Below are 26,795 nucleotides of genomic sequence, written 5' to 3'. Positions count from 1 at the left end.
AAGATGTAAATCTTTAGTTGGAACAAATGGGCTTTGGACTGAGAGGCCCCAGACAGGGTAGGGAAGTCAGATCTCCACCTGGTATTAGCATGTGATCTGTATCTAGATTCATTATCTGGATAATGACATCTGACTCTGGAGCCTTATAAAGCCTCCTCATTATCTTGATTCAGATATCAGTATGTGAATTAAGTGGGCAGACTTGTCGACAAACAGAGTGCCTCGGGTCTTGTCTCAAGTCCTGAACGTGATGCTCCACATTGAAGGCAAGCTTCACGTGATAGACAGACAGCCGAATGCATCTGTTTTCTGTTGCCTTGCTAATGTTACTTACATCGTAAGTAGCTAATTAAAGACGGTGGTGAAGCGCACTAGCAGTACGACTAGCTCGACTCCCCACATCTGTCACATGAACCTTGACTTGCACATCGTGGCGGCCCCTCAAGAGTTTCCTAAAGATAATGCTGCTGTATGAGCTTGCTTATCATTTGCAGAGGAAGGACTCGTCTGCAGCCTTTTGAAGGACAACTTGAGATAGCACAGAGAGGAAGAAGTAGGTGACCTTTCAACACGCTGAGCAAGATTTTGGCCTGACCAGACATGTCGCTGACACCTGGCTGAGGTTTGATCCCCACTTTGGCTAACCTGATGTCATTCTTGTTGAATTGTGTTCTGTGTCTGTTTACACCTGGTTTGATGTATGTTTTTCTTTACCCTGATGATATATCCAGATACACATTGGATGTTAATACCAGCTGGAGATGGGGTCAGAATGTATCGAGAGACAGGCTAACACGTGACTGGGGTTTGGACTTTTCATGGGATTTGTTTACTTTTACACAATCTTTACATTTATTCGTTTGGCAGAGGCTCCATGATAGAGGATAACACCCGCCTTATTTGTGTTTGGTTATATGCATGGTTACGTTTAGGCTACTAAAGGTTTGGTTAAGATTAGGGAAAGATTGTGGTCATGGTTAAATACTGAAAAAGTTACTCGTGAGTTGAAGCACAAGATGGGATGCGTTGACTTTTACATCTCAGTTTCGATTTTCCTAAGCTAAGCCAAAGTGTTTTAGTAGCCCGAACCTCACGACACGTGGGGCGCAGGACGTGAACCCCAGTCTCCAGTGTCTAAGTCTTGTGCTTTGACTTCGTCTACAAAGAGCAAAATCTCAGAAGAAACAGAAAAAAAAGAGTGAGAAACAGAAAGATGTAGAGACAGAACGAGAGGGGAGAGAGAGAACCTGGCTACTCTGCAGTCATCAATAAAACACACACAATTATATACCCAAATACACACTAATAACTACAAAGTGCAAGTGTGACTATCGACACACACACAAACACAGAGTCGGTTAGCTAACACGCTATCAACAGTGTAGCAGTTCAAAGTCCTATTAGCGATGCTATTTCATCCTCTTCTGCTTTATTTAACGAGACATGCCAATTAAGAGCCTGGAATTCTAATTGAAGCTAACCGCCGCTAATGTTAGCGCTGCTGGCACCCACAACAAAGTCGACACGTGTAAACAAACCAACCAACAAACACACACACACACACACACACACAGCAGAAATAAATATCTAGATAAGACAACTTGGTGTGTGTGTGTGGATCTTGCATGATGCCGTTCTGCAGGGACGGATATGGAGATGTTGATTTGGAAATCTGTCTAGGAACATGCAAATGTATGCAAATAGCAGTGTGTGCTTGTGTGTGCGTGTGTGTGTGTGTGTGCACCTAAAACACTGTTGTGCATATATGTTGGCATTTGTACACTTATATGCAAATACAATCTGTTTGTTTGTGTGTGTATGTGTGCCCACGCATTCAGCATTGTGCATCACTTCGTTTTTTGAATCGATATGTGTGTGTGTGTGTGTGTGTGTGTGTGTGTGTGTGTGTGTGTGTGTGTGTGTGTGTGTGTGTGTGTGTGTGTGTGTTCATATTGTGTTCCCTTGTACGGTGTGTGTGTGTGTGTGTGTGTGTGTGTGTGTGTGTGTTTGTGAGTGCATGTGTGAAGCCCATATGTTTGCCATAAAGAGTGTGAGTAATTGCCAAAGTGTTGTTCATCTGTGTGTGTGTATCCGTGTCTGTGCGCGCATGCATGTGTGTGTGTTAATATATGGTGATGCAGCACTCACTGATCTATAGGGGCTTGGATGCTTGGTGTGTGTGTGTAAATTAGAGAAACACAGGGAGAGGTATTTGAGTTTTTTTCTATTTGGTAGAATAAACAAATGAAGACAGCGAGATAAAGGGAGAGATATGAAAAAAGAAAAAAGAGGGAAAGGGGAGGGCAGATGGTCAGAAAATACAAGGATAAAATGGGAAGAGAAAGAAAGGGAGAGCAGAGACAGTAAAAGAGGAGGAAGAAGACAAAGAGATGCAGATGAAAACAAATTGGAACAAAAAGAGAGGAACCCGGATGAAAGCAGTGAAGATGAAATGAGAGACAGTCTGTGTTCATTCCAGTGTGCGTCTGTCTTCATCCCACAGCTCATTGTTATTTTCCCATCATCCCTCTCTAACATCATCTCTCTGTGTTTACAGGACGCAGTAAATCCTGACCTTTGATCGCCCAATTTCTACCATCAAACTCGGGACCGGTCACTGTGAACGGCAGCTAGAGACCAGTGCACTATGAGCCCGAACTGAGAGGTTAGCTGTTTCAGCGCCTGGTTTTATTTAAAGTGCTCTCTCGCAACCTTTTCCTATTTATAAAACACCATTAGTAAATTTTAAACATGTTTTTTTTTTTTTCAGAGAGAGGGGTGGAGAGAAAAACATACAGAGAAAGACAACTCAGAAGAAAAGAGAGAAAGGCCGAGATAGATGCAGAGACAGACAAAAAGAAGAGGGAGAGAAGCTGGCTACTCTGCGGTAATCAACAAAACACGTACGGTTCATATCACTGCTTTTGTTGTAATGATGACCCGTAAATATAATTTTTCATCTCCTGATTCTAATTTGGACCGGTCCGCTGGTCCCACACAATCGGGAACGAGCAGGAAATGACATCGTCTGCAAAGGAGAAGAGCTTTCCGTACCGCATAACGGCGCTGTCAACACTGGTCCCAACCGTTGACGGCACTATTTTGCCGTCGTGCCAGTTAGCATGTGAGACCTTACTGTCATGTTTTGGACTAACAGGAAGGGATTCAAGACTGAAGACTGCTAAGAATCGAATTAATATCGCTGGATCATCACTCAGCCACCCCACATTTTTTTCTTTTTTCCCCCCATTTCTTCCCAGCCACCAGGAATCTCTTCCTTCAAAGTCCACGAGCACCACCCTCCAAAAATCGAGTCACCCCATTCTGCTGCTGGTATTATTAAGTGCACTTAACACAACCACTACGTCCTTAACGAAAACAAAACGAATTACTGTTTTGCATGACAATTACACGCACGTAGTGGCTTGTTAAACTGCCAGTTTTCTCCACAACTTCTCAACTATTTTTTTCAATAAAACACTTGATAAGCTCGTGGTTCAAACGTGCTGACTTGTTCAGAATGTAGTGATTAAACAGATGAGTTTATCTTGTTCTTCATAAATTACTGGTGGACAAAGACGGTTGATACGCGTCTTCCTGAATCTAACTCTGTGGTCAAAGTCCAGCGTCTGTGCTAACGGCCTCAGAGGCCTGTGCTTTTGAGAATGACACATAATTCACGGTAATGTTAAAATAGGGATAATACAGTGAGCCTGGATCCATTCAAGAGGAAATACAGCATGAATGAAGCTGACGAGAACAAATTCAGTTGTACATTCATTGGCTCACGAGCAGTGTGTGTAGATTTTTCTCTGATGACACGATGACAATTTTCCTTTCATCTGATTCGAATTTAATAAAACTATTTTGCATTTAAAAAGGGGATGACTGTCAGTAATCTAATCACATTACATGTTACAACGTGCCATCACAGCCTGCTTAAAAGATTCTGAGCTTTTCAATCTTCTTACATTCACACACTTACGCTTGGTTCATATCATGTGGTAGGGGAGACCAGCGAGCGGCGATTTGTGTGATTTCCAGGTCGAAAAAAACTGTGTTGAAATGGGCTAGGTTTGCTTGTGAAGTGAAATGAAGACGTGAAAAAGTACTTCATATTCCTCTCCATTGTACTGTGCAGTCTGCACTACCTACGTATTAACATGGTCCCGAGTTAGTAAATCTGAATCCGAAACCCGAAGCATCACATTGATTAAAACAACACATCGGCCGTGTTGACTTCAGGTGAGCAACAGTGTTTCTCTTAGGGATGAATCTGCACAAATGGCGTCAGTGGAGCAACTGTTTAAAATAAAGAGTCAACAAACGGGTAGCAGTGGTAGGTCGAATGCCACAGACAGGTGTGCGTGCGTGTGTGTGCATGCGTGTGTGTGCGCGCGCGCTATTGTATCTTGTATCTTTCTGAGGACCAGTGTTTGAGAACTTGAGAGTGAGAACTTTTTTAATGAGTGAAGAAATATTTGGAAGATAAGGACATTTCGTCTGGTCCTCACATCTTGAAAGAGACATTAAGGGTGTTGAAGGTTGAGACTCTGGCTTGGTTTGAAATTGAAATCTGATCACACGTACACACTCCCAGCGCCAGTAGCTGGTTACTGTTATATTGTAAAGAATGCAGAAGTTGTTGACAACAACATTTTTAAACTCGCGCCATGTTGTTAATCCGCCATGTCAGTGCATATTTGCATATTTGCATGTTGCAAGTTGAACCTTGCTCAACCTGAACCGGTTGGACCACCGGGCGCGTCTTTCGGTGGCGGTGTGCAGTGCCAGCTTGTTTTCTGACACTTAATTCACAGTGAATGGCATCCTGCTGTGTCTCTAGTGTTTGAGTCTGTATGTGTCAACCAGGTGTTTTGTCAGTGAGGGTCCTCACCTATATAGCAGTAAAAAAAAAAAAAAAAGGTGTGTGTGTGTGTGTGTGTGTGTGTGTGTGTGTGTGTGTGTGTGTGTGTGTGTGCGTGCTCTCACCAAGTGTGTGTCCAGGTACACCCTCAGGCTGTCCAGCTCCTGTCTGGGCTGCGTCCAGTTCTCCGTGCTGTCCAGCGCCTCCTGCAGCCACGAGATGAACCTGTCCAACTGCTGCACGAAACACTGGGGACGAGAGAGGCAGAGAGAGAGAGAGAGAGAGAGAGAGAGAATTGAGTCCAATCATTTAAAATAAATAAATAAATAGTAATAATATGTATAACCACTGCTGTCCAGAGCCTGCCGGACTCACATCAAAACAACACGATACATACAAAACACCGCAGAGGTTATAGGGATGAGAGAAAGAGTACAAAAAAAGAGACAAGTAGAAAGAGAAAAGAACAGACAAATAGAGCAAAATAAAAGGATAGCCAAAGAAAGTCAAAGGAAAAACAGGTAAAGACAGAAATCCAACAGGTAATGGCGTGCAACAGGGTAAGAGAGGAAAAAGGCAACAGATTGGAAGAAGGAGAGGATGAGAGAATAAGAAAAGGATAAAACTGTGGAGAGGACATGAGAGGAGAGGAGAGGACAGGGGAGGAGAGGAGAGGAGGGGGGTGCGGCTGGACGGTGTTTCAGAGCGGATTCCAGATGAATTAATTCAAGGACAGAAAGAGAACAAAAACGAGACCCGCAGGACGTAACAGGTAAACACACATTAGAATAAATACAGAGAGAAGGAAAAAAGAGAGATAGAGGCAGAGGCCGACGGAGGAAAATACAGGAGGCGGTTGGAAAAAAGGAGTGAAAGATGGTGCAAAGTGGAAATAAAGAAAAGGGAAGAGACGGACTGAGTTAGAGAGTGGGGGGGCAGACTAAAAAAAACATTCTGGAAAAAGAAATAGAGGAATAAAAATACAGAAGGAAAAGAGGAGGAAAGGAGAGGTAGCAGGAGACAGAAAAAGAACCAAAAACTAGAGGAAGGGGATTGAAAAAGACATAAACTCAGCTATTAAAAGAGTAATGAGAGGAATAGAGAATCTGAGAAGAAACTGCAAAGATATAAAATGAAAGAGAAGAAGAGAAAATTAGAGATACAGCTGCCAGATAAAGAGATGGAAGATACGACAAGGCGGTGAGACGGAAAACAAGAGGGAGAGAGGAGGAATAAATGAAACCAAAAAAAATGTTTACAAAAAACAAAAACAGAAAGAAAGAAAGAAATAGAGATGAAGAGACAAAGAGATAAAGCAAGGGAAGAAAAGGAAAATGAAATACAAAGAGATGGAGAGGTATCAATGACACTAGAGAGTTGAACATGTATGTCTCCATCGCTGGCACGTTGCCCTTCATGAGAGCACACAGGCAGATGGACAGAGAAGACGACGAAGAGAGGAAAAACAACAGAGGGAGAGAAGAAGACCGCTCGTCCCTTGGTGGAGAGCTACTGCCATCTACTGGCTCAGAGGAGAACTCGCAAAGAGATTTCAGGCCAGAACTCAAAACCTGGAATTTAGTAATCGACCGAAAAAGAGCCAGAAAGAACTTAAATTATGTTCAGTTACATCAACAGAGGAGCTTCTTCTCCTGATTCCTTTTTCTATTTGGTGTAAAGTAAAGAAGAATCAGAAAAAGACTGGTAGAATCCATTTGAAATAGTATCTGATCCACTATTGATTTCTCCACTTCGCTCCTGAAGAGAAGCATAGAAGACAGCTTAAAGGAGGAGTTTAAGCCCTCAGTCATGGAGAAGAGATGGAGGTGAAGAAGAACGATATAGGAGTTTAAACCTTCATTCTTTAAACGGGAGGTGGAGGCGAAGAGAGGAGTTAACACTTGAAGCAAAGGTCAGATAAAGACAAGAAACCACTATTAAATGTTCCAATTCATTTTAACAGCAGCAGGAGTTTTGTCTGTACACCTTCCAAAATGTGAAACCCACACCTGCTGCAACTTCGTGTGTTTCAGGTCAGGTTCGGTGAAGTAGCTCGGTCAAAATAGATAAAGAACATCTTCCCAAAACTTCCATTCGTCCAGCATATTCAGTCTATCTTTTTTTTGTTTTTTACACAACACAATGAGGGACCAAAAATGTAAAAACAAGACATCATGGTTTCTGGAGCAGTTCGCAGTCGAGCTACTTGTTAATCAACAGAAAAAAACCGGTGGGCGCAGCCGCATCTCAAAAGTCCGGTCCTCACGGTGGGGTTTTAAGATTTATCGATCTGTGTGGGACAGCTACAGTAATTGTAGAGAGACTGCAGACAAACATTTTTGCAAGAGGGAGACTCCTCAGACTCCGTAATGTAAAAGTAGCACCGCCTGGATTACATTTTTTAATCAACACGATGTTGAACTGTTCTTCGTGAACGCACCTGTATAGTTACAAAATATTTATAGTGGCTGTAATTGTTACCATGGGGGGGTGGCACCTACGTGCTCCGACAGAATTAAAATCCCTGACCAGCTCAGGTAATGTGTAGAGACAAATAGAGAAATAAATCCTGGGGCTTTAGATTAAGAAGTGAGAGCGTTTGGATTGCATGAAAAAAGATGAATGAAATGGATGAATCATGTTACAGTGTTGATTAATGGATAATCATGAACAATCTGCTACTAAGTCAGAAAACTGAGCCAATGTATGTACGCATTTATTTATACTATTATTTATTTCTTTTATATATTTTATATATATATATATTTTTATATATATAATTTTTTTTAAATATATATTTATATATAGAGAAAAAAATTTTAATATACATATATATATATATATACACACATATAAATATACATATATATATATATATATATATTTTTATTTTTTTTTTTTTTTTTTAAGTCTCTTTTCTCCTCTGCTTCTACACATTTTTGGGGCTTTCTCTCAACTGATAAGAACCGTAACTGTGAGACTGTCTTGACGATATGGATGACAACAACACATTATAACACTTTCACAAAAACATTAATATTTTGGAAAATCATGTCATTAGCACTTGTATGAGCAGCCGCGCAGACCGTTGAAAGTTGCATCTAATGTATATTCCACCAGTCTGTGGTTTCAGGTGGACCGCTGCAGGCAGAGATACCTCCACAGAGAAAAGAACTGCGAACACTACCGCACAAAGGTCAGCGTGGAGCTGCAACCTGAATTTTATGAAGCCTGGATACAATCCAGCGACGGAGAACATACGAGAAACACAAAGAGGCAGAGAGAGGGAGCGAGAACAGCAAAGTAATTTACATAAAACTGAAGACATACAGCAACGTGAGCTCTGAAATTTATTCTTTCCAGTCAGACCTCAAACATCCCGTCTGAATAACAAGTGTAACTGTGACTGCAGATCATCGAGAAGACAATTCTAATATCTTATACATCGAGTGTTGTTTTCATATCTTTCTCTGAGAGCTATCTAGAAAACTAATGGCAGAGTGACGGAGGCTGCGGCGAGAAGGTAAATCTGATGGAAATTACTTGAGCTGCCACGTGCGCATACACGCTCACACCTTGCCTACAAATCGCCGTATCGAATCTATGAGCGCGCGCGCGCGTGTGTGTGTGTGTCTTCATATGGGGAAAGGTGTGTCTGCTCGGCTGTAGTGATGAAATGTGTGTGTTGTGTGCACCCCGCTCCGTTGGTGTCTAGGTCTCCGTGTGTGGAAATAAAGTGTGCGTGCGTGCGTGAGATACAAACCTTGACCGATTGAGCGGCGGTATGTTAATTACAACCGTGACCCTTAAAAAAATTTTTTAAAAACATCGATATGATTCCGTCCATCTCTCCGCCGCTCGTTATGGAGGAGAGATGGAAATCAAAAGTATTGATGAGATGAGAGGAGAGGAAGAAAGGAAAGGAAAGGAAAGGAAAGACGAAAGAAGGAAAGGGAAAGAAACATAAGAACATAAAGGATGAAGGAGTCAAGGAGAGGAGCAGATTAATGGCAGACACTGAGTATGAGAATATGAGAATGTGCCGTGAGAAGTACAGATGGGAAAAAGAAGAGGAGAAAGGAGGTGAATGAGAGAGAAAAGAGGAACGAGAAGGACAGAGGAGGAAGAGGATGAAGGCGTGAATAGCAGCAGAGGGAGCGCCGTTGGTTTGGATATCGACCAGCATGCACTGGGCTGCTTACAGCTGCTTTGATGTCTCTAAACCAGTGAGGCTCCTGAGGGGCAGAAAGGCCTGCTGGGAGCTGAAATGCCTGATCTGATCCTCTGCCGCCTGGATAACCGCTCTGATATCTGCTTCATCTCTTCCTCCTGTGGTTCAGCTCTTCACCACTGGATAATTACCGTTCAGCTGACGGGGCTTTCTGAAGGACGACGCTGATAGATTTGGACTCAAACTCCCGACAGATGATGTTTGGCTTCGATGATTAATATGTTACAGGCAATAGGTCCGATTTCTACGCGGGCAACCAGAGCACAAGACAAACTTACTATGAGGATTTTACAGAAAGCGAGAGCGGCCCTGCTTTGTTCAGATGTTTATAATCTGACGGTTTAATAACCTCATTACCGTAAATTCCCAAAATCAAGCTCAAATAATAGTAATAAAATAATCATTAATCATTAACATTAATCACTAATAAATTTAATGACTAAATTTCCACAGCAGTAATTTTATTAGCACATCAAGGGGCATTTCATATTCACCACCACCAACAGATTTTTCAGGGGGGGGTTTTGTTTGTTTTTTTACTCTAATTACTCTCACATTTAGTTCTTTTTAACTGTTAAACTACTGTCGGTGTAAGTTAACCCCGCCTGCTGATTTTTCACTTTAAAAGCCTAGCGCTGACGCTCATTTAAAATAGCTGATGGAAAACTTTTGATGTGGAACATCCGAGCACAAAGTGTTGTGTTTTATTGACTGATCAAAAAAAAAAAAAAAAAAAAAAAAAAAGCAAAAATGGAAGTAACTGGAAATAATTTGTACATGAAAACAATTTAACAATTTTTGTGTGAGCAGAGGGACTGAGAGCAGCAGAGTGGTGAGTATTACTCAACTGATGGGCTTTACACTGTACTGAGTTCATCAAGACAACACGTAAACACGGAGTACGTTTTCATTTTGCACTAAATAATAATAATAATAATAATAATAATAATATGCAACTTTTTATTGTGATTTTGTGGTGCTTAAAATCGATAAACATCTTTATTTGTTAATAAACGGTCAGGCTTAGAGCTCAAATATTTAATCAGGTTAAAAAGTCATGGAGGTTTATGGGAAGGCCCACGAGCCTCACACCTCGAACTCCTCGAGACGTTTTTGAGCAGTCCACTATTCTGACCCTTCCAGTGTGCTGGACTCTGACTGTGACCTAATGAGCTCTGTGATCATTCATTCTTACCTCTGTCAGTTAAACTTTTCAATAGGCAACTCCTGCGGGACAGTCAGAACACGGGGGGGGGGGGGGTCTTAGATACCTGCAGGTTTTATCAACTGCGTGTGAGCAGATATGTGCGTAAAGTGAGAGGTGTGTTATTGTCAGGGGATGTGTATTTAACGAGTTCTTACTGTAATTTTCTCCCGCTGGAGACAACAAAGTGACCTTTACCTTAATCTCAATTTGGTTGCCCCCGACAGTTTATTCAAGTCCGACTAAGTCCGGACAGGCCACAGATGTTTGCTGTAATCTGTCCAAAGCAGAAATATTTCTCTTCACTTTAACAAGGAGAAGGCTTTACATGCTAATTCACCTCACATGCTGGTATTACTATCATGCTAGCTGCTAGCAGTGAGCTAATGGATTTGCTTGAGGCTAACAGAACCTGTACGTTTTAGTGGGGAATGCTAACAGCTTTCGAAGGACTGAGTGAACCAGTTCAAAAACGTCCGAGCACCTGGCAAAGGGAAAAGACCAGAGCAAAATTTAAAATGATGACATTTCTGTGCAGACACAAACATTTTGGAGGTTTGAGTTGAGACAGCTAATTTTCACAGCAGGCTAAGTTATTAGTTTGACTACGTGAACATGTCACACCAAACGTTGTGCACTGCTGGGCTAAACTGAAAGAACTCAAGGGGAGGAAAGTTTGATTAGAAATTCATTAAAATTATTTTTAATGGAAAACATGGAACCCGTGAAGCTGATTTCTGTGTAGAATCTGGACGAGACAGGATCGATGAGGCGGCTGCCTCCGTGTTGCGGTGGCGTCAAGCAAGCACATTATGTCCTTTTCTGTTAGGAATTTCATTTTGAGTGTGTTTGTGCAAAGTAATGCTGAAAGAAACAAATAAACAAACTGGAATGAAAGTGGGTAGGGTCAGAAGACAGTGATAAAAAGATAAAGAGAAAGAAAGAAAAGGAAAGAGAGAAAGATGGACAGAAAGAGAAAAGGGAGAAAGAGAGAAGGCCGTCCATAACACCTGACTGTGTCTCTGAGATTGTCCCTGGGAGACCCCTCCAGCTGTCTGTTGCCATGGGGATAAAGTCACCTCTGAGGCCCCACAATGTTAATCCAATCAATCTCTCACACACACTCACACTCACACTCACACTCACACACACACACACACACACACACACACACACACACACACACACACACACACACACACACACACACACAGCTTCTGATACTGTTTTGTGTTACTGTTGGAGTTTCATGTCAATCAACGTGACAGGTGTTAACTGATTATTATAGTGTATCTGCATGTTTGATGGTCGGACCAGAGAGACAGGATGCATGTCACAGTGCAAAACTTCCATTCCAAAATAATCGATTTTAACAATTTTAATTTAAAATTGTATTTTAATAAAAACAATCTATTTGTGTATTTTTTCAGATAATTGAATTTTATCAAAAGAAGCAGCAGCTTTTATCAAAAGAATCAGGTTTAAGTATCTTCTTCCTCAAACATCTTATCTTCTTTAATTTGTTTTGCTACAAGTTAGTGAACGAGGACAAGAGAAAAAGCTTGAAACTGCGCAAGAAAATGGCACAAAAATATGGACGTGTGGCTGGTTGAGATTACATTTTGACAGTGTCAGTGTTGTTACACCAAAATCAACATAAAAGGAGCCTAAATGGGATTTAGCCTGTGAAGGCGGTAATGTACAGCCTAAACAGCTCAGGAGGCTACATCCGCGCTGGCCGCTCTGCGATGCTGTTCATAGTCACAGCAGTGCTTAGAGTGCAACGCTGACATGCTCACAGTGACAACGCTAGTCCAACCGGCACAGGGGCAGTGCCATCCCTAGAGCCACGCCGCCACCGTGGCTACCAACAAAAATGTCGCGGCGACTTTACTTTTAAGAGGTGCTTTAAAGAATTTCATGAGGCAGACTTCTGTGGAGGATTTTAGGGCGGTGTGCCATACGCTCCATAGATTAAATCCTTTTTCTGAAACGTTTAACTCTGTAAACTCTGACTGCAGTGTTTCTGCACCAAAAAGGTCACTTTATAGAACCAACAGTTTAAATGCATAAATATTGTTATTTGCCTTCTAGAGCCCTTAATAGCATACATCTTTTATATGAGCATTGCTCGTAACATTTTTGATTTTTTTTTAATCAGCTATTAGTAGTAAATTTGTGAATAAGTATTTACCTCATCAGTCAATAACGTTAATACATTTGAAAACAAAAAAGGTTTTTGATAAACTTGGAGACTTTTTGGTAGACTCAGACTCTTGGACTCCAATGGACAACTCTGAAAAACAAATTTACTTTTTCCATCTCCGTCTGTCTTAACTCGCTGTCTGTCTGCTTTACCTCCACCTCCTCCTTAACCTGTTTATCTATAGAAACACAAAAGAACCCCCCTTCCCCTTTCATCTCTCTCTTATTTTCCTATCCTCTCTGCTGTCGGTGGGCGTCCCCGCCCTCCCGCCGGGCCAATCAGACGAGTGTTGATGTGAGTCTGTTGTCTGTCTGTCTCCCACTGCTCGCAGATAGGCCGCCGTGCCGCAGGGCCACCAAACACACAGACACCTCACACTGAGGATGCCGACGCCGGCCCAGACAGCACATACAATGTGATCACATGACGTGTAGGACACTTATCTAATGGACTGTTTCTCTTTCTGCTTTTCTTTAGTTTCTTTTTCTTTTCAGGGAATTTCAATGCACTTCAGCACGGTAGCCCATTCGGCGCAACTAGGAACTTCACATTTCTGTGTGTGCATATTTCCCGTGTCGGTCTCATAAACTTTCATGAAACAAGCCACAGATTTACGTGATGTGGACCCAAATTATGTGACGATCGGTTTCAACATTACAAACGATGAGGAGGTCAAGGTCGAGACAACAGCGTCTAGACGGTCAAAGGAGAAAAAAGAGTCTTGGATAAAACATTCATGTCCAACAGCAGAGGCAGCATGAAGAAAAGAGAAATCGGAAAAAAGTTTTTTAAAAAAAAGTAAAAAGGTCTAATGGGGTTAATGCAAGAAATACTTTAACCAAAACAAATGTTGCTGATTATCTTTTAAAACAAATAAAGTTTGTTGTAGAACGTGTAGACACTGAACGTTTAAGAGGGGGTATCTGGGGTAACTGTTACCGATCAGTTATTCCCCGTGTGCTCTCAAGGTCATCTTGAGTCGGCACAGACACTGTGGTAACAGTTGCAGGGGGCAGTTAACCCCATGTTTTTTCATGTTGATCGAAGAAATACTGTGCGACCATGTATTTCTAGAAACAGTGTACCTGTTAATCTGGATGATCCCCAGAGCAAACTGTCGGTGCCTTTCATAGTCACAGTTGAGTAACTATGGAGAAAACCAAGAACTGCAGGGGAAATACAGGCACAGAATCATTTTCTGGACACCTTAAGCTTCAAAATCAGGGTAGGAATGTACATTTATTCCCTATTTTTGGTCAACATAAAAAATTCTTCCAGTGATCTCCTTATGCGTCAACAGTCTTGTATGGGCATATATTCACAGTGAAAACTCTGTTTTTTCCTGTTACTGTTATAGGAAATTATTTTTTGGGTGGTGAGAGAAAATGTCCAAAGAGATTTAAATGTCTTTAAATGGCCTTTGATTTACCCATTGTGCACTCAGTTGTAATAAAAAAATCGAAGGGGGGATGGAAGATGCTTTTATATATTACAAAACCACAGTAGCAAAACTTCTGATCTCATTTATTTGTAGCTAATATTTTTTTGACTCACGTTTGTACGATATAGATCGTTGTTCGGATTAATGAACAAGTTGTTTCATATGAAAACAAACTGCACATGTCGGTGTCCACGCAGAAAAGCGGTAATTGAATAGAAGTAGTTCCATGGAAAACTGTTTAAATTGAGGTCTATGAATTATCCAGACTAACCACAACACCATCTGTTGAAGGACACATTTTTTATTATTTTAAATGTTAATTTTCAATGCTGTTACATTGAAAAAATAAAGTCAATTCACCTTCATCATATTGAGGTGGAGGCAGAAACCACTGGAGATATCACTAGAAGAGGTTGGCTTTTGTTGGCTTGTTTTCTTTAATGGGTTTTCTCTTGTAATTTGGGTGAACCAACCCTTCAAAGAGTTATTTAACATCCCGTTTCAAAGTGTTTTGAATTTAAAAATCGAATCAAGATCAGAGATCAGAGCAAACATGAAGTTTCTTTACACTTCAAGGTGCCTGGATTACGAGAAAAGTTTACAGATTTTTCACTGGCTATTTTTTGTTGAAAGGACAGAAATTGTTTTCTCTGGAAAAGGGCAAAGGATTGCATTTGCAATGAATACTATAGACTGGTACCATGAAACAAAAAGGTTGATAACTTCAAAAGAGTGAATATAGTCTTAATTTACTTTTTAAGATCGCACAGCTCCACCATGAAAAGATTATGCTACAACAACACAAGATTTTCACTTTTCTAACAGTTCAGTTTAGCAGCTAAATCTAGTTCAGGATTTGCTTCTTTGTTTCTTTGTTCCAGTAGAAAACATTGTTTTGAAAATGAACCTGGGAGAAAATTTTGATGTAACTGATTTCCTCTCCCATTAAGAGACAAGTTCAGACATGAGATTCTATTACTTTCTCTTAAGTTCTTCTCAACATCTAAAAACTACTCAACTCCAACAACAAACGCAACCGAGTCCTTCTCCCTCGAGGAGACGAGAGTTCCTAGACAGATAGTTTGTCTTCCCCGGACGGATGATTTTTCTTTCTATTTTATTCTGCTCTGTTGTATTCAGTAGAGACTCTGCGGAGAGACAGAATGTCATCCTCCACACTTCTTCTCCTCTCTTCACTTCCTCAATTAGGCAGCTCATCCATCGCCATGATTACATGCTGCTAATTAAGCAGCTAATCAGCTAATTACCCAGGAGCAGAGAGGAACGAGGAGTGTGTGTGTGTGTGTGTGTGTGTGTGTGTTTGTGTTTGTGTTTGTGTGTGTGTGTGTGTGTGTGTGTGTGGTTAACGCAAGATGTCACGTGCAAGACAGCAGAGCATAATTCTGCAGTAGTTTTTATATGTTTTGTTTGATATTTCAGGATGTGGGTTTTTTAGGAATGTTCATTACCTGTCAACACTCATTTATGAATGTGTGTTTATTTCCCTAAGCCTTTAGAGTTAAATATTTTTACAAGACCGCGGTTTAAGAACAGTTTTGCCAGCTCAGACACTCAGTTCTGTAACCTGCATTTACATATTTTTATATATTTATATATATATATATATATATATATTTTTTATATATATATATATATATATATATATATATATATATATATATATATATATATATATATATATATATATACGTGAACAGGGTTTTTTTTAACCGCAGACCGCATGAACTCAGAGCTGAAAGACTGAGTGCCAGAGGGTGTCTGAATGATTCAGGGGAAGCTGGACAGGACCCTGAACATGCCAGGGAATAAAGAGTGTGAGAAGTTCAGTCCATACCACGAGGGTAGGTGCAGCAAAACAGAGACACCGTTTTTATAAGAGAAATCCATTTTTTGCTTGTGGTTAGCACCTAGAGCTGTTTCTGCTGCTGGTGATGCTCCAGACTTGTTTTAGTGCCAGTCATGATGTTTGTTGTTACCGATAGGGAGAAGGTAAAGGACTATTACTTAACTGTGATGCACACTAATATTTTTGTGTCACTGGTGATATGAAAGGAAAGTCCGAATACAGCATGAGCACAGTAATAAAGGTTCTCTCAGAATCCAAGAAAATTAGAATAAGCATGTTTAAGGTTTAAATTAAATAATAATCAGTACTACGTAGGTGAAGGAGAGAGAGGATAAACTCAGAGGAAAGGATGAATTTGAGTCATGCCCAGTGTACAGGTATGTTAGTAAAGAATATAACACCAGGATGGAAGGTTTTGATGCTCAGCCAACCTCCACACCATCCACTTTCAACACTTGTATGATGATCTTCAAATGTGAATGCATCAGAGCACAGAGATCATCATCATTAGCTCATTCATCGGCTACGAGTCGGCCAATCATTTTCATGCAGGTGCACATAGCGGTCTCTCCTTCCGATGTGAATCCTCGTTGTGGCTTGAATTGTTTTAGATCTCCCTTACAGAGCAGGACCTTTTCCATCAAATCCAAATCCTGCAAGACAATGTCCAGAGACAAGTGTCTCCGACTGAAATTATTTTATCCACATTTCCCAAAAGTTCAGTCTGACATATCTGGTATCTTTTGGATCTTTGGGCCCTCCACTAGAATTTTGACACAAAGTGTTGTGGATCTGAATACAGCTTGTCTGCATAAGTGTTTCTAACGATGAACCAGTGGGAAGAGTTAACAGATTAAACAATAATCTTGTAGATGACATTATGATTCTATCAACTTGCCCAAACTAACAGCATCTTCCAAGCAAAGGAAGTGTTTTCCGGAACTTATACTTCTTAAGAAAAACACTAAAATGAAAGTTCAGACGTTAAATAAATGGTTAGCTGAGAGTTCCCTCGTGGACTGCTGTTTGTCAGACTGTTTCGAAACACAACCGCACGAAAAAAAGCAGAGAGATGGAGAAAGATCATAGGACAGCTTTGACATTTCATCACTTAAATCATCATTCATTCTGAATATTAATGCAGGGGATCTAATTTAAATTTGGGAATATGAAAGACAGTTTGATGTGGGGATTGACCCGCAAACTGCCGGGTCACTTATCCCCAGTTCCAAGGACGTCCCCTCACACAGCCAGGCCTTTAATTCACGGATTGATCCTAGAATATCCTGACCACTCTCACAGATAATCGTATTAATGTGGTCTACTTCTGTATGTGGGCTTCTCACCCGATAAGACAGAAATGCTGAACTTCATTGATCCCAAGGGGGAGACTGGGACTTTACAACAGCAAAGTAAAATGTTTCTGGGGAAGTAAAAGGTATTCGGGAATAGAATATTAATGCAATAAAGCAGAGAGTAAAAAAATCCGAATAGAATAAGACAATAAAAAATATTAGAGGCAGCGGAGCTTCTTTATAGCGCTAATTAAAAGAGCAGCAGTGAGGAGAACGAATCCCCAGAGCTATTGACATTTCACCATATTCAATATGACAGATATGACTGATTAGTTCACCGGGCAGCCTCATCAATAATCCGCCTGCCAATCAAACGTGACCTTTAGAAGTGAGGTGATGAATTAGCGGGGCCACGGGACGATCCGATACCAGACCTCCAATCCATCAAAACAGCTGCAGTGAAGGAAGAAAATCATCGGTGTTGTGGTGATTTCGGTTCAACTTTTTGTCCTTTGTCGGAATTCAAGTGTAGGGATTTTTCTCTCATGGTTTTGCTGCAGAAACACGCTGACGCCAGCCATAGCTAAAGCAGCTAAAACGGTTAGTGTACAGTTAGAGGTCTGAAGCGATGTAATGCACAGCCATACTGGAGGTCCAGTGTTGGAGGAACATCAGCAATAAGCAGCTGGGTGTGTCTGTAAGATGTGTAGTTTTTATACAGACAGTAGAGAGACGACAGGAAACGAGGGAGAGAGCGATGCAGCAAAGGTTGGACTTTGAACATCGCAGTTCACAGTGGCCTTCTTAACCCTTAAGGGACAGGGGTGCTGCTCAGATACATCAGTCACTACTGATTGGTTGGAGCACGCAGACAACATTTAACATGAACAAGATGTCAGACTGAATAATGATCAGTCTGACTGTCAGACAATTGAGGTTTCTTTCTTTAGCGTACCGTGTTCCCTTTGTCAGAATAGAAAATCACAATATCACACGGCATCATCAACAAACATGTGGAGGAGGAGGAAGAAGTAGTTGGAAAAGTTTTAGTAAGTTTCTGCAGTAATGAGTTGAGGTTGGAGTGGGAGGTTTGGGGGTACGAAGAGACAACATTCAAGAGCAGTCAGCACTGGTGTCTTTTGACCATGACAGCAAACGTCCCCTAACCTCAACTACAGCGCTGGCAGTTCAGAAAATAGTCATATAAATCATCATCAGAGAACGCCCACTGTTTTGGAAGGCATTGACAAACAAGGTCACGTCGTCATTTAGTTTGGGGGACTTGTTTTTAGTAGAGTGGGCTAACTCACCCAAAATGAAGACTACCTCCTCTAGCGTTAGAAGAATGAAACTAAACTTTGGGGAAAACAAGCAGACCAACCTCCACTAACAAGTTTCCTTGGGGAAAGAAATAAGCTAAAAACACTTATAATTCCCAACGGAGAGAAAGAGACACAGGCACATCGAAGCAAGAAAACAGACAGATAGACACAGAGGCTGTCCATACCTCTATCTTCTTCCAGATATCGGGGTCTTTGTCCTGACTCTGAATGTCCTCCAGCAGCTGTTGCACCAGGGACCCACATCCACGTCTGTCCACCACAGGCTCTGTCAGCTGCAGGTGGCGGTCCAAAGACCTCCGACCCTCGTCCTCTTCGGACTGCAGGTCGCTTAAGTGGCCGGACTCTATGCTTTCACCGACTGAGGGCGCTATGTCACTGGAGGAAGTGGGGCTAAAGCGGCTGACCAGGTTTCGTCTGTAAGGAAGCTGGGGGAAGGAGATCGAGAGAATGCCGTGGGATTAAATTCTGGATCAACAAGTGTTTGTCAGCATTTATGGAGACAAAAACGTGAAAAGATCAAATATGCTGTTATATACCAGGGGTGGCAGAGGAGAAGGAACGTCGTCCCCACTCTCCCCTATGCTGCTCACATTGTCCCCTGTGTCCCAGTCAGGGTTGAGCTCCGTCAAATCCCAGTCATCCACATCCTGCAGAGCCTCCTGGTTAGAGTCACCAGGCCTCTGCAGGAGAAAGTTAAAGTTTTAACAAAAACATCGGTGTCGTTATGTTAATGTGCAAAAATGAAGATGTCTTCATTAGCTCAGGTTAAAATTCCATTCACGGGTATCTTTTTATAGTTTTATGATCAGATGCAGAAATAGAAGAGTTAATCTAAACTGTCAACTAACCAGTGGGATGGACTGGGCCAGACTTTCCAGTTTCATAGTGAGCATCTCAGTCTTATGGAGCTGAGCGGGGAGAGCCAGGAACTCTTCTGACCCATACCAGTGCTCCCGGTCTGGACTGGCTTTTGATGAAAGCTGGGCCCCCTGCTGGATGAGAACAGAGGATATAAACAATTCATAAGTGATTATCTGATAAAAAACAGGAAAAACAGCACACTGAACACGAAAAGCGGCCTCATGAATGTCAGACTGTACATTGGTGTTGTTGGTTACTGAAAGTTGGCACCGGTTGCTTGATCAGATTTGTGTTCTTTGATCAGATATTTATTGATTTAAACCAAAATTTGGTAATTTAAGACTGTATTTTATGTAGGTAATGGTCTTTTACAGCTCATTTCCTTAAAGACAAAATCAAAATCAGTATTTGATTCATTCCATCCATAAAGGCAGGGTCAAACAGGCTATGTTACGTTTCCATTTCAGTTTTCCACCCTGACAAATACGTAGTACATTTTATTGAAATGCTCTCAATTCCTTTGAGTTATATTTGATGTACGTTTTGGGCGGAGATTTGTTATGGATGTAAAATGGTAATGCTTACTGTTGAATTCACATTAATTTTTGCAAAAGTTGCTCTGGACATTTTCACAAAGGCGAATTAACTTTGGTAAATCGAGTCTCACTGGGTGTTTCTACACCGTTTAGACTCAGGTGAATGTGCATTGAGGGGTAAGGTCTAAACTACATGCATATGGTCCTTTAAAGATGCCTGATATTTGCCACTGCTTCAAAACATGTCCATCAATACATTAAAATAAAAATGAGCGGCAGAAGTTCCCGCTTTGAGGAAAACTCGAACAAACCTTCTGATTGAACAAAAACTATAGATGTCCTATAATTTTGATTAATTACATCATTTCTGTAAGAGAAATCCTACCTGAAGCACAAATCTGTTGTGGTCACTTTTCCATCTGTCTGCAATCAGAATTAATTTGCGTTTCCCTGTCTACCCACAACCCGTGTACGTCTCCCTCACATTCACAATATCATACTTTAAAACAACCTCAACTCTCCAAACTCTCCTCCACAAAACAAATACACCTTCACCTTCTGCCCCTGGCGCTTCACGATCCAGACCGCCGTCTTGCCGGGAGGTGGTCGGGGGTCCGACTCCTCTCCAGATGCGTCCATGTCGGAGAAGAGGAAATGCTCCCTCATGGGCGAGGGCAACGAGGAGTCAGAGTCCCCCTCGCTGTGTGCATGTGTCTCCTTCTGTGTCCTCTGCGTTTGTTTTGATGTTTCATCCTGAGACACCGGTTCCTGGAGAGGCAGGGGGGCGTTGGCGGTCGGTCTGGCTGAAGATGAGCTCCTCTGGGTGGTCAGCGGTCTTTGTACGCGCCCCTCTGAGCATCCACCGTGTCTGGAGCTCACATGGTTTCTCTGCAGGTTTCGCCCGTTCATGACCTGTTCAGTTAAAGGGAATGCGGGTTAAGGGTGACATTTTCGAGGAGGGTCTTGTCTGACAAAACATATTTAGTTTTCAATTTATTCATGCGATATTTCTTTAAAAAACAACAAATACTATACAACGAATTGTCCTCTCTGTACTAAGTCTGAATGCAAAATATCTTGTTTCGGGTACTTTTAAAAACCCTATTTCCCTGACAACTACTGAAACCTCCCTCTGTACTCTGGACCATGTAGTACGGTCTGAGTCTCCACCTCTACTAATCCAGATGGATTCTACCCCTTCCTCTTCGGCAGTTGGTCCATTCACCTGTAGGTAACATGAACTGAAGCACATGCAACCACTGCGACTGCAATTCAGTCTATCTATAAATAAATTAGAATGGGTGTATGTTTTGAAAGTGTATTAGTGTAGTTCTTTCATCACTAACGTGTAAATTAAATCAGATTTCATACTGAAATAACTAGAGCTAATTCTACTGTTAGTTAAGGTAGCATGTTTAAACTCCACATGCACTAGTGTTTAGCTGGCAATCTGTCTATAAGAGCTGTGAAATGGGAGAAGCTGCTTTTTCCTAAAGAACTTTTTCTTCATTTAAAAGTTTTCTTTTAATTATATCCTTAATGTTCCTCAACACAGAAACACAGGAGTCCTCTGAATAATTTAACATTTCTGTTTATGTTATCACCATCTGTTTGAATTATTTCAACTTTGTTTCTAAGCAGTCGTACTTTTCCTGCCAGCTTGGCGTGGCAAACAGTGTTAACTACTATGATACCCATGAGTCTTGATTACTGTTGCTGTGGAGAAGAAGCCAGTCACAGGTGCAAATCAAAGCTGTAGGAAATTCACGATGCTTTGTTGTTGCAGCTGGAAACAAAAGACCACATCTTAGTTGCTGAATTCTTCCAAAAATTGACCCAGAGTCTGAAAGTTAACTGGTTTAAACTGGAGTCATTTGGTTGAGTGTAAATTAAGTAAAATTGTTGTTTCGCTCCATACAAATTGGGCAAATGAAGCTTAGCACCCACCAAAACATTATCTGTCTGGGGAAATCTTCAGTCAATTAGATTTTAATTGAATTTCAATCAGGTGTTTCAAATTAGGCGAAAAAAAGACACTTGCCTCTGTTGCAGCAAGCAAGTTGCACCCAGTTTGGTTATTTTTAGGGTCTCATCCATGTGAGAAAAATAAAAGACATGTTCAGAAAAAGAGGACAAACCTGCAGGCTCTCGTAGGACTGTGAGACATTTTCTGGATAAACCGAGTCCAGCTCCAACCAGAACTTGGAACGATCTGGAGGATCCATGAGAGAGGGGGTGCTTCGGCTCAGCTCGGCCTGGAACTGGAGCCCAGACAGCGGGCTAACCTTGCCCAGACCTCCCCTTGAGTCCTCCATCCCGGTTCCTCCGTCTGAGAACAGGGCGGCTCTCTTGGGCATTGATGGCTGTGTGGGTGACACCTCAGTGCTGTGGCTCACACCGTGCAGCGGACGCTTCGCACTTTCACTGTGGTTGGGCATGCCACATTGCATTGTGGGTAATATTGATGGAGAATGGTTGTGGTTTGATAAGTCACCGGGCTCGGTGAGTTCAGGTAAACTGTTACAGAGTTCGTGGTTTGAGAAGCAGGGGCCTTCACTCTCCACTGACCCCAGTTCTGGGTTTGGGCTTTGGGCTCGATCAAGCTCCTGTTCCTCGGAAGGGTCCTGGCCGTCTGGTTCCGTTCCCTGGGTCTCGGGCTCGTCACCTGGGCTGTAGTCGCTCAACTCAAAGGCAGTGATACCACAGTCTAAAGAGAAGTAATCCTGGCTGCAGCGAATGGTCAGTTGACCACAGTCGTCCACCTCTGTCAGAGCGTCCAGACGAGTCTGGAGAGGGAGAATTCATCACTCTAATATCTGTTGTGTTAAATACAATCGCTGACAATGAGGTTTAGGTCAGTGGTTAGAGTCAAAATAAAACAGAAAAAATATATTTTAGCCTTCTTTGCTTCCAAAAAATAAGTTTTTCTGTCTTACCTTCTTACATATTTCAGTATACTATTACTTTTGCTTCAAATGACCAATTCAAACCTATTCAAATTGCACTGTAGTGTAACGTTGATCGCATGATGTGATTTCGCACCAAAATTGTGTCAGCAGTTTCATCATTCCTCTGGTTTTAAGTAAAATCGATCAAATCAATCAAAATCAAAGACACGAGGTGAAGCAAGTTATCTTCTTAAAGAAATGTGACCACATATGAAACAACAGTTTTATGGGTGTGTATGTATGTGTGTGTGTGTGTGTGTGTGTGTGTGTGTGTGTGTGTGTGTGTGTGTGTGTGTGTGTGTGTTACCTGGTGCTGGTCCTGGCTGAAGGCCTGCAGGATGTCAGTCTGGCGGGTGTAGTTTCCGTTGGAGTCCTGTAGACTCTGCAGCAGACGTTCCTTCAGGACAAGGACCGACACTCTCAGCTGGTGCCAAAGCAGCTGCACCGTCCTGAACCACGAGACCCAATGACACCGGCTTTTAAGGACAGCTTGTCAATGTAGTTATTAAATATTACTATATCTATTGGATATCAAACCCGACTAACATGAAATTACAGTAACTGCAGCTGACTGTTAGATTCTCTAAACTGTTTTGCACTGTAGGAATGTTTATGGATCTCCAATCTCAAAAGTATCTAATCTTTTACTTTATAATTTATTGCTTTATGTATTAATTCCATATCTCATGATTATTTTTTGATAGCAAGGTCATAATATTATTTGTCTCCGACTCCACACTTATTAAAAAATGAATTGGCATGCATTGATATGAAAAAGCTTTCGAGGTGCACTAAAAGCTTTGGAAATCATCTAAATGTACAATGTTTGTAGCTTATCAAGTGCTGGATATGTAGAGACACAGTCCATTTAAACGTGATCGCTGAAGTTAAAGTATGCAAATTTTATCAATGTACAAAACGATAAAGAATAAATGGGTAATGTTTTGTTTTTCTTTTAGTGGATTTTCTACTGAAGTCAAGGAGATTCAAAGATAAACCCACAAGAAACTACCTTTTAAAAAAACCTTAAAGTATCACAGAAGACAGAACCAGTGCTGGAACTATAGCATGAAGCATGGTAGCATGATAAGCACCAAAACGGAAAGTGTATCTCATCTCATCTCGCGGAGACTCACCTAATGTCAACAATGATGTTGACGGAGTAGGAAAGGAGTTTCAGGGAGAACTCTGTCTCCAACAGGGCATGAATCTGCTCCACATGGTCTGAGATGTCCTCACAGATGTCCTAAAGTCACACACACACACACACACACACACACACACACACACACAAAGACAGACAGATGCATGGAAAAGATTAGCAAAATTACAAAAGTGATAAAACATCACAAATAATGAGCAACAAAACCCTACCGGATGCCTGTTTCAGCCGTGTGTTTAAGTCTATAAAAGCCAGTAGAGAACAAAAACATCTGCAGAGTTCTACAGGAAAAGCAGAACCGATGAACCGCTTCCAGTTTTAAACATGAGTCAGTTTCATGTGGGATCAGTTCCAGGTTTATATGTAAAAATACGGAGAACACGTCATGCCTTTCTGCCGGCGCTCGACATTGTCTCCATAACACTTATTACGGACTGAGTTTACCGCACTAAATTCAGATGCTGTAAAACCACGCAGACACACAGACAGACGGACGGACTCCAGCAGGGGACAACCAAGCAAAAATAACAGTTGCTGCGAGACGAAGTCAGTTTTTAACTGGAGTTTACCCTCGTGGAGGACACGCAGATTGCACTCAGTGGCCACTTTATTAGGTACATCTGTACAATTTAATGCAATCTAATACAACGGTTCCGCAACAAATCCTACCTTAACAAATTGTTTTTAACATTCAGATTTTTGCTGAAGCTGTCACAGAGGTGTTAATTAAACTATAACGAGGTCATAGTTAGTGGTCTGCATTGTGATGAGATGCTCCTAATGTTTTGTTAGTGCCATTTACATAAATAAGGCAGGGAGAATAACTGGTAAACTACAACTACAATGGGAAAACTGTTTGATTAAAGGAGTAGTTTAACATTTTGGGAAATAGGCTTATTGCTTTCAGCAACATCATAACATGATAAAGTTTGCGTTCATTTTATTGTCATCATTCACTAATCAGCTGCACCATAAAGTATTTAACCCTCTATCCTGACCTGTATACATCACGTTCTAAATGTGAGAATTATCACATCTTCAAACTGTATCTATAATGTTCTTTGGCACCTTTTCAAAATAAAAATATGTTTGTTTTGGTGCTTGCCCACAAAAAAAGAACAGAAAGCCACTTAATGTAACACTGATATTAAAATAACAACGCAACAAAACTGCAAACAATTAGGGCGGCAGATTCAAAATTCTAAATTAAATTAAAAGTGGGCTTTATCTGCATTAAATATTGAGAAAACATTAATAAAAGACTTTTATTAATGTGTTTTTTTACTTTTTTTTTTTGAGCAAACGAACTTAGCTAATTCAAACTAAAATTAGGTGACCTTTGAAAAGGCAGCTGACCTGGCTTTGAACCTCTGACGGATACTTTACATCCAGCTGAGGTCGCTGAGTCACCCTGCTGCTCCATGGTGACCTGCCTAAACAACACAAAACCTCCCGCTCTGCTGTCGCCCGGCATGTGAGAATGTAGGTCACACGCGCTGCCAGCCTGGCTCACGCTAGCTTGGCCAACGGTGTGACCTGCTGAGCACCGTTCCAAAATAAATTAATCACTACTGTAAGAAGGGCTGCAGCCCCGCTGGAACATGCTGCCTGCATGTAGTCAATGTAGGCATGAACGCTCAGGTACACGCAGCAGAGTGCACTGAGCTCATCGTGTCGCCTGTATCGGCGCAGCGCTCAGTACACAGGTGGCGAGCTGAGTCGGACTGAATGTGGCTGAGCGTCAGCACACTTGTTTGTGCTCAGGCTCCAGCTGACCAAATGTGAGCCGACTGTGGCCCATATGTGTCTGAAAGATTTAGCTGCAAGTTGCGACTGCGGATTCGGGCTGATTTGGGTCAGCAGCTCAGGGGCCGGTTTACTGGTCATTCATCACGAGTCTGGCACGAGTCTGTAGATGCGGCGTGCTGTCTTTAGGATGCTGTCGCGCCAAAACATTTCAGCTACCTCTGTAAGTACCTCAGCAGAGGCCAACCAAAAATGGGGTGTCATCCTGCACCATTCTGGCCAGGTAGCTTAATACTGAAACTGATGTTAATTTTTTATGATAGTAAATGATGTTAGACTCCTGTAATGGTCTCAGCGCTCTCGCCAACTGGGTTTCCAGCAGCATCATGTTTTCATCAAACAAGTTCTGATAAACCCACACTGTCCACTACCCGCCCAGCCCCAAACAGCAGACAGACACAGTCGGACACCAGCTGGTGAAGGAAGTGGAGCATTTAGCAGCTAGAAGAGAGTTGGCAGAGACAAAACCAGAGCTAAACAAAGGGTGAATATTTAACTTACATACATTTGGTAAACAAAAACACAACTCCGAATCTACGCACGGCTCTGTGCTTGACAGATGTGTAAGTATGCCACTGTTTGCATTCAACTATGATGTGTTTAGTGTTCAGACACTAAAACTGAAATCAAGTGCATTCCAAGGAAGGACTCGTTCTCATCGGTAGAAGTTATGAGCACGTTTCTGTACTTGTAGTCGCACTCCTGGAGACATTACCGAGAGTTCGTCACGGCTTTCTCGATCAGGATATCTGGTGTAAAGTGTATGGTTTATACAACACTTATCTCACAACAGAAGACACAGCTCTGGGGGGCGCGCGCACACACACACACACACACACACACACACACACACACACGCACACACACACACACACACACACACACGTACAGTTTCATCATCAAAGTGCTGTCATGTCATTCTAAAACAGTGGTGAAAATGTCACCGGTGTCTTTAATAATTCACACACAGCTTTCAAATGCTAATACAGGCACACACACACACACACAAACACACATGCACACACACA

The 26,795-nt window shown here is 41.7% G+C and overlaps 1 protein-coding gene across 1 annotated transcript in view; it reads right to left on the bottom strand.

Annotated features, from left to right (window-relative positions):
* The window catches only part of akap6 (A kinase (PRKA) anchor protein 6), a 190,619-nt gene that overhangs the window by 147,455 nt on the left and 16,369 nt on the right, over positions 1–26,795 (bottom strand). The window contains exons 3-10 of the mRNA XM_040137439.1: positions 23,936–24,045; positions 23,107–23,248; positions 21,990–22,637; positions 20,407–20,763; positions 19,303–19,443; positions 18,991–19,134; positions 18,619–18,879; positions 4,993–5,115 (exon numbers count right to left, since the gene is read on the bottom strand). Coding sequence (XP_039993373.1) covers positions 4,993–5,115; positions 18,619–18,879; positions 18,991–19,134; positions 19,303–19,443; positions 20,407–20,763; positions 21,990–22,637; positions 23,107–23,248; positions 23,936–24,045 — 1,926 coding nt within the window. The remainder of the gene's footprint in view (positions 1–4,992; positions 5,116–18,618; positions 18,880–18,990; positions 19,135–19,302; positions 19,444–20,406; positions 20,764–21,989; positions 22,638–23,106; positions 23,249–23,935; positions 24,046–26,795) is intronic.

This window comes from Xiphias gladius, chromosome 10 (assembly GCF_016859285.1).
Source record: "Xiphias gladius isolate SHS-SW01 ecotype Sanya breed wild chromosome 10, ASM1685928v1, whole genome shotgun sequence".
Taxonomy (NCBI): domain Eukaryota; kingdom Metazoa; phylum Chordata; class Actinopteri; order Istiophoriformes; family Xiphiidae; genus Xiphias; species Xiphias gladius.
Note: the sequence above shows the minus strand (reverse complement) of the source record. Positions and strands in the feature narration are given on the sequence as shown.